The 8,340-nt window shown below is 41.5% G+C and overlaps 1 protein-coding gene across 2 annotated transcripts in view; it reads right to left on the bottom strand.

Moving 5' to 3' along the window:
* PLXNC1 (plexin C1) overlaps positions 1-8,340 on the bottom strand; it is a 146,457-nt gene that overhangs the window by 87,028 nt on the left and 51,089 nt on the right. For both annotated transcript variants that reach the window (XM_028490449.1, XM_024127221.3), the window contains exon 5: positions 3,373-3,487. In XM_028490449.1, the coding sequence (XP_028346250.1) occupies positions 3,373-3,487 (115 nt within the window). The remainder of the gene's footprint in view (positions 1-3,372; positions 3,488-8,340) is intronic.

Here is an 8,340-nt window from a genome sequence, read left to right as displayed (position 1 = left end):
AAAAAAAAAAAAAAAAAAAAAAAAAATGCAGGGTATGTACCTCACTCTTCAAGTTTGTGCCTGAGTACTTCTGTTGTTTTTCATGAATTGGATCTTTTATTAATGGATGTTAGCAGTTTGTCTTACAGGTAGTAAGGTTATTGTTACTTGAATGTTTACTGAACAATTAAAGTTTTCAAAGCTAATATATTTAGATTTTAAAGATATACAACCACTTAAGATTAGCAAATAATGATATTTGTGTCTATTCCATTCTAATAATTATTTCTATTACTTGTTTCTTGTATTACTACACGGGACACAACTTTAAAAACAATGTTGGGGGGCTTCCCTGGTGGCGCAGTGGTTGAGAATCTGCCTGCCAATGCAGGGGACACAGGTTCGAGCAATGTTAGTTGTATCAGTGATGGAATTAATGTTTCTGTTCTGATTTGTAAAAGAACATTTCTAGTCTCTCCTTTAGGAACCATGCTGTTTGTGGGAAATACTTTTATTCCTACATTTTTTGTTTTTATCAGTATAAGCCATTTTTACTGACTGTTCAAAATCTCTTTATAGGTATACAAACATATAATTTTACATAATGCAAAAATGAGATGTCACGCATCCCTTTTTATGTTTGTCTGTGTATATGAGGATTTCAGTTGTTTGTGTTTTTGTTTGTTTTTTTTTTACTTGTCTCTGACCTTCCCTCCACCACAGGAGTCATTCCATCAGGGGAGCCTATGTTTACAACCTAACATGAAGTCTTCCATGTTTTTCTCCATGCTCAAATAACCATATAGAGACATACATACATAAACATATACAGGGACATTTTTTGGATCAATACAAGATCATGCTGTACATACTTTTCTGCATCTTGATGTTTTTACTCAATAAAATCTCATGAAATCCCTCCAAGACAATTGGGATTGCTCTAATTATTTTTAATGCCAATTTCATAATGAGGATGAGGATACACTATCTTCTAATTGTCTTGTGTAAAGAGACAAAACTTCTTGGAAACAGTCTCTGTATTATATGGGTTTTTTTTTCCCACACCAAGAAAGTTACTAGAATGTTATTAGGTATATGATGGGCAGTGAGCAAACACTCTTTGAACCAAGCTAATAGACAGAATCGGGGAAAACCATAGACTTCCATCTCTATGGGTCTGGGATAAGGAATTATTTAAATAACCAAAGATCTAAGACTTTCAGGCAAGTCACAGCTAACAATCAAGACAGGAAATATTTTGAAATAATATGACCAAGAGATGGAGACTGACATCTTATCGAAATTACTAAAATAAGCAGCCCAAAGTTGGGTTCAAAGAATAGCTTGACTCAAATTACTAAACTCCTATCTCCTTTACCTTGAGAGTGGTGGTTGGCTGGAGACAGTGAGGTAATGGCTTTGTGGGAAGACTCTAGAGGGATTAGGGTAAACCACAGTGGGACTCAGGGTGGGGAAGAAAGCACCCATAGATCTCTGGGTGGTAAACATTTTTTGTAATGTTCCAGACTAGATGTGAATGGTGATTAACTTACACTAGTGAACCCAAAGATAGGTCAGCAAATTGTGTAAGCAGCACTTTTCAGTCAATGAACAAGTTACTTTCCCTCACCGCACTGAGGTGAAGTACTACCCTTAACATTTTCAAAATGATAAAAGAAAAAAAGCTTTGTGTAATCTTAACTCATCGGAGTCCTGGGTGTATTCAATGATCATGGTATTTTCTACCAGTCTCTATCAGCACTAAAGTCGGCTATTCTGCAGACTGATAAGAGAAATGAAAATTTGGCCATACCTATACTAAGATGCCTAAGCATCCTTTTCACAGAATCTATTCATTCTGGTGCAGGGCTGATGGAAGCTTGGATGAAGGCTTCGACAGGTTTTTTTTTTGGCCCCCCCCACCCATCCTCCACACTGCCATCCACACGAGGACAACAGCAAGTGACAACAGTCAGATAACTTGAAATCCATGAGTTCTGATCAGTTATGACTTGAAAGCTTGATTCTTTTTATTATTTATCCCTCATTAAATGCTCTGGCTCTCCTTTATTAAATGTTAAATCATCTTAAGTGGTACGGTTCTTGCTATTTGAAATGGCAAAGTGTAAGGGGAAAGAGAAAGTGACCCATCTCCTTGTTAATGTGGCATTCAAATAAAACAGAGTGAGCTCAACAGACAGGTCAAGGCTGCTGATGGTGATTCTGTACAGTTATCCATAATACAAGAGCTGTAATTAGGGAGAAAATGTCTCCTTCCAGCCACCGAGATTGCAAGGCAGGAATTCCATTCTCCCATGGGGTGCAGTTGGTATGTGAATCAGAAAATGCCTGAATATGCTCACGTTGCTACCTTTCTCTCATCCAGTGACAGGGCTGATGTGCTGCCCGTGGCGGTACTGCCATAGCAAGAGCCCACGGACTTTCCAAGGAACACCCCCCTTGAGATATTCACTGCCCACATTGCTTTCTCTCCCTCTCTATCAGCATCGCCTGAAGCCATGCACATAAGACAGTTGTCAAGAGAAGTCTGAACACATCAGGAAAAGAAACCATAAAACAACAAAATTCGACACTTAAGACACATTTAAGGAATCTTGACCATGAATCTGAACTTATTTTTTTCTCTCTTTTTTAATCAATGTGGGGTTTTCTTTTTAAGACTTTTTTTTTTTTTTTTTCGGTACGCGGGCCTCTCACTGTTGTGGCCTCTCCCGTTGTGGAGCACAGGCTCCGGACGTGCAGGCTCAGCAGCTATGGCTCACGGGCCCAGCCGCTCCGCGGCATGTGGGATCTTCCTGGACTGGGGCACGAACCCGTGTCCCCTGCATCGGCAGGCGGACTCTCAACCACTGTGCCACCAGGGAAGCCCTTTTTTTTTTTTTTTTTGATGTGGACCATTTTTAAAGTCTTTATTGAATTTGTTACAATACTGCTTCTGTTTTACGTTTTGGTTTTTTGGCCATAAGGCATGTGGGATCTTAGCTCCCCGACCAGGGATTGAACCCACACCTCCTGTATTGGAAGGCAAAGTCTTAACCACTGGACCGCCAGGGAAGTCCCTATTAATGTGTTTTTCTGCGACATTAGTAGTCCATCTTTTCCTTAATTTCAACAAATAAAGGTTATCTTTAGCTGCATAAGATGACAAACTCCATGAGGGCAGGCCCATGTTGTGTCTTATTCTCTGCTACCTCCCCATCACCTTGCAGAGTGTATGGCATCTGGTGGGCACTAAGTATCAGTTAAATAAATGAGTGGACTCTCATAACTAAGCTTATTCGATCATTAATGGATATTTTATACACAGAAGGAAGTTGGCGTCAGTTGTGTAAAATGAGACAGTACAGACCAATTAAAAATCTTTCCTCTTACCTCATCTTTACTGCTTCGAAATAGGTAAATTTGAGGGCACTTTTTAGCTCCAGATGAAATATCCAGCCAGTTTTCTGAGTTCTTTAAATGCACACAATCTTCTTTAAAAGTACACCTATCAAAAAAGAAAAAAAGGGGGGTAGCAGCAAAGCAGCACAGATGCATCAGTTAAAACTTTCTCATACTTGGCTTCAGTTCAAAATGCCAGGCTTTGTATAGTGGATTGCTGATTTCAAGAAAGAATAAGAACATGATGCTAAAACCATGAAAAGCAACAGGAAACCAGCAGAGCATTTTTTCCATCATGTCTCAGAGCAGAGAACAAATGTGGACATGTTGAACTTAGACTCCTGAGCCATCTCTCAAGATAACATTGCCAAATACATCCAAAACACGGCTTCTCCTGCATTCTACAATTAAAGAGCCCCCTTCTAGAAAAACCTGGTACAGAACAGCTCAAGAAAGGGTTTTCACATTGTATACATTTTAGGTTTGCAATTCATTTCTAGAATATCAACCCATTGTGTAACTTTTTTTGTTGTTAAAAAAAAAATTAAAGCGACCATTCTGTGCTCTGCAGTATGATAATCAAATAAACATATTGCAAGGGCAGAGTCTTCCCAAGAATTTGATAAGACATTCCAGAACCATCTGCTACATAACATTTATTTCGACAGATACTAAATTATATCAAAAGCTACTGGGTAAAACATTTGCCAGGGCCACTTTGCCAAGCCGGCCAGCTCAGAGGTTGCCCCCAAATAAATCTTAAGCTGTGGTCAGGGCCAACTACTTTGATAAACACCATCATAAGCTGAAAGGTGAGATCACTGCTTTGCTTGATGCCTGTCTTGGTCACTCTAGGTCATGCGAACTTGGAACTCTTGCCTCACCAGGAGGGCCACCAACTTAACAAGAAGAATGAACACCAAGGGCCGTGTGACTTCCGAATGGTGTTGGGCTCCACAGACATGCCCTGAATGGTATCAAGGAAAGAAGAAAACATCTGTTACTCCTGCCTCCTCAAGGCCCAAGGTTAAAACGAAGGGGTGGAGGAGAACTAGTGACAGTAAGCTTTTAAAAAAAACCCTGAAAATTCATGAATCACATGAGATTGAAAAGCAGCTAAATAATAACCACATTCAGCTCCGGGGAGTCCCTGAAAGGATGTGAGCGGAGTGAGGTGTGGTCCCAAACAGTGTACTTGACTTCACAAGCATTTTATTTCTTCTTCTTCCTCTTCTCTCTCTTTTTTTAATTCTTAAGAATTTAGGCCCCATGGCCTCATCTTTGAGCGCTGAGCTAATTTGAATATGACAAAAATAGAACAGGAAGCCAGCGAGTTTCATTAACCATCACCCCCAAGTGCAATACTTTCAGTGTGTCATCATATTCTAACATCCTGGGGAACCTTGCTTACAGGGAGCACATCTGCGTCCAAACTCTCCTCCACCTGTGTCAGCTCCTTCTCCTTCTTATGACCATGGGGATTTTCATCAGCAATTCTCCAAAGCCATAAATTTACCTGACCCTTGATGGCTAGCTCGTCCATCACGGACATTAAGTTCAAATTAAACCTCCTTTCAACATCAGGGAGAGTTTGCGATGGAGGCACATGTACGGCTGGATTGAAACACAGGTAACGATGAGGTTGGTTTCCTATTTTGTATTTGAAAGTGTTGATGACTGTCAAAAACTACCTGCCTCTCAGAGGCATTCTGGTTTGTATAAGGCACTTCCTCTGCCTAAAAAAAGGCAAAAAAAAAAAAAAAAAAAAAAGGCAAAAAAAAAGAAAAACGTCAGTTCTAGAGAGACTGGAGTACAAATATTTTTGTAGGCTCTTAATACTGCCTGGGAGTCAAGGCCTAAGGCTGCCAAAAAAAACAAGTGTAAAATATTTCATACAAATAGTGCTACAATTTGCCAATTTGTAGGCAGAAAACGGTAGTGCCACTGAATTATCACTCCCTTTTCTGAACTCCTATGGCATCTCTTGTCAGCACCACACATTTGGGTATTTAATCATATGCTGCCTTGAATTACAACTTAACTGTTTCATATGTCTATGTCATTCCCCCCCGGAGTAAGCTGTAAGATCCTCAAAGGAAGGGAGAAGGTCTTTAATATTTCTTCCATAAATCCTTCAGTGTCTGGCAGCATGGTATGCAAATACTAGGGTTTCAATAAATATTTTTGAATGAATGGATGAAACATGAAATCTCTATAGGTCCTTTCTGTAGGTGATTTTTCTTTCTAGAGTTTCCTTATGATTTATGCCTGACTAGTACTTGCAGTCAAGAGACTACCTTTAATGTAAGCTAAAAGTTTGAACCTGGGGCCAGAGAGGCAACAAATTAGAAGCTGAGGTTTTCAGTTTGTCTTTTTTGGGGGGGAAAAAAAACATATATATATATTTAAAAAATAAAAACATATATATATATATAATGGACCTTTCAATTCCTATTTTGTATACGGTGAAAACAAAATTTAACCATGTTAAGCAACTAAACATAAATTCCTGGTTTATAAAACACCTCTGAGATTTTAAACTCTCATTCCTTGCTTCTCACCAGCTGAAAAATAAAAATAAAAAAGCAAACCATGACACCAAGAATGTATAACCAGATGGTCAACCAACAACATCTTATTACTTCTCCAGTACGGCAGATTATAAAATCTTCACGACAGCACGTTACCCACACAAATTTCTTCAGGAGGGGGAACAGATCTTACAGCTCCCACGTTTTAGTAAACAAAACCAGTTACTTTGAAATGGTCCCTTTTGAAAGCCATCACTCTTATTCCTATACATCCACGAAAGCAACGGTCAAGTGCATAGACAGTTAAGCCTTTGCCCAAATAAAATTAAAATCTCATTGTCAGACTCGACTCTCGGTGAGGCTGATCCTCAATGAAGCACTCTCAAATAGGCTGATTTCGGGCTTCCCTGGTGGCGCAGCGGTTGAGAGTCCGCCTGCCGATGCAGGGGACAAGGGTTCGCGCCCCGGTCCGGGAAGATCCCACATGCGGCAGAGCGGCTGGGCCCGTGAGCCATGGCTGCTGAGCCTGCGCGTCGGGAGCCTGTGCTCCGCAACGGGAGAGGCCACAACAGTGAGAGGCCTACGTACCACAAAAAAAACAACAACAAAAAATCAAATAGGCTGATTTTTTAACTGGCTTCATTACAATTTCTTCAGGCCACAGATAGGAGGAAAATGGGATTCAAATTAGAATGAATGCATTCTGGAAAAAAAATGGCAGAGATATGTTTGCTTTTCTTATCTTATGCTATTGCCCCACTCTCTACAGAGGATCTCTCCAAAAGTCCTAAGCCTCCCAACCAGTATTTTATTTTTCTAGTCCTTATTTCCAGCTAGCTCTCTTGCCTACAAAATAAGGCCAATGTGCAGACACTCGCCTACTTGCAAATTAGGAAACAGAGCCAGCTCAAATGCAAAGAAAAAAACTGCCTGAAGAAACAAAAAAATCCCCAAACCCAAAAGTTAATTTAAAAAAACCTTTGCTAGGTTAAAGAACTGTGGATGCAATTTAGTGAATGAAACTACTTAACAGGCTTGTTCATAAAATCTGCTGTAGAGCTTAATCTATTCCAAATAATAAGTTTGAGATTGTCACTCAAACTCTTCAAGTACGTGGACCAACCCTCCCAGACCCCTAACTCATAACGTTCATTCAAAACCTACCCCGGCCCCGACTCATGAACAGGGAGATTCCAGACACTTGTTTCTAAGTTTACTGTTTGGAATTCAGAAAGTATTTGCATACAGTGGGTTTGCTTGCCGAGTTTGTGGAAATCTGTCTAAACCCTGATGTCCCTGAGTAACTACCCCACCAGTTACCTTCCTGGAAGGAACACTGCCCCGTGCCTGGCACTGTTCTGAGTGTTTACAGTTAGTCTTCCCCCTTTAGTCCTCACAACCACCTCATTCTACGGGGTGAAACGGAGGCTCAGAGAGGTGCAATAACGTGCCAAGGGTGCACAGCTCCAAGTGGCTGAAGTCTGGTTTAAGAGTCACACGCTTGGCCCCTGGGCTGCAGGGCCTCCTGTGAGCCCTAACGGCCATTTAATAAGGTGCACAAACACAATGACATTTAGAGTTCCTCCTGGCTTCCTGGGGCCCCAACAGTGGTTGGAGAGTGGGGCTGTGCCAGGATGAGGCGACAGAGATGAGGACCCCAGGAACAGATGAATAGAGAAGGTGAGACAAAGCATCCAGGATGAAGAGGGGAAGCAAGGATTTGGGAGAAGAAAAAAGGGGCGGGGGTTGGGGGGGGGAATCTGAGAGGCCTCGAATTTTCACACATCACTAGCCCTGAATACAAAACATCCAACTAGAGGTTAAAATTCCAGGAGGCCCCCAACTCACAAATCTATTGTGTTCCAAAAATTTGCTTGCAAACCATCTGTTTGTAATATGGAATACACTTTTCTCCCCACAGAAATAATGTTATAAACAGTGATTAGGGGGCTTCCCTGGTGGCGCAGTGGTTGAGAATCTGCCTGCCAGTGCAGGGGACACGGGTTCGAGCCCTGGTCTGGGAAAATCCCACATGCCGCGAAGCAACTGGGCCCGTGAGCCACAACCACTGAGCCTGCGCATCTGGAGTCTGTGCTCCGCAACAAGAGAGTCTGCGACAGTGAGAGGCCCGCGCACCGCGATGAAGAGTGGCCCCCGCTCGCCGCAACCAGAGAAAGCCCTCGCACAGAAACAAAGACAGAAACAAAGACCCAACACAGACAGACAAATAAATAAATAAAATAAAATTTTTTTAAAAAACAAAACAGTGATTAGGTCTCCAAGTTAGCCCACAAAACATGTTTATCCGTAATGTAACTTCAGTTCTATCTATTTGCAATATAAGAGTAGCAGAGGGCTTCCCTGGTGGCGCAGTGGTTGAGAGTTCGCCTGCCGATGCAGGGGACACGGGTTCGTGCCCCGGTCCGGG

This window comes from Physeter macrocephalus, chromosome 6 (genome assembly GCF_002837175.3).
Source record: "Physeter macrocephalus isolate SW-GA chromosome 6, ASM283717v5, whole genome shotgun sequence".
NCBI classification, from domain to species: Eukaryota; Metazoa; Chordata; class Mammalia; order Artiodactyla; family Physeteridae; genus Physeter; species Physeter macrocephalus.
Note: the sequence above shows the minus strand (reverse complement) of the source record. Positions and strands in the feature narration are given on the sequence as shown.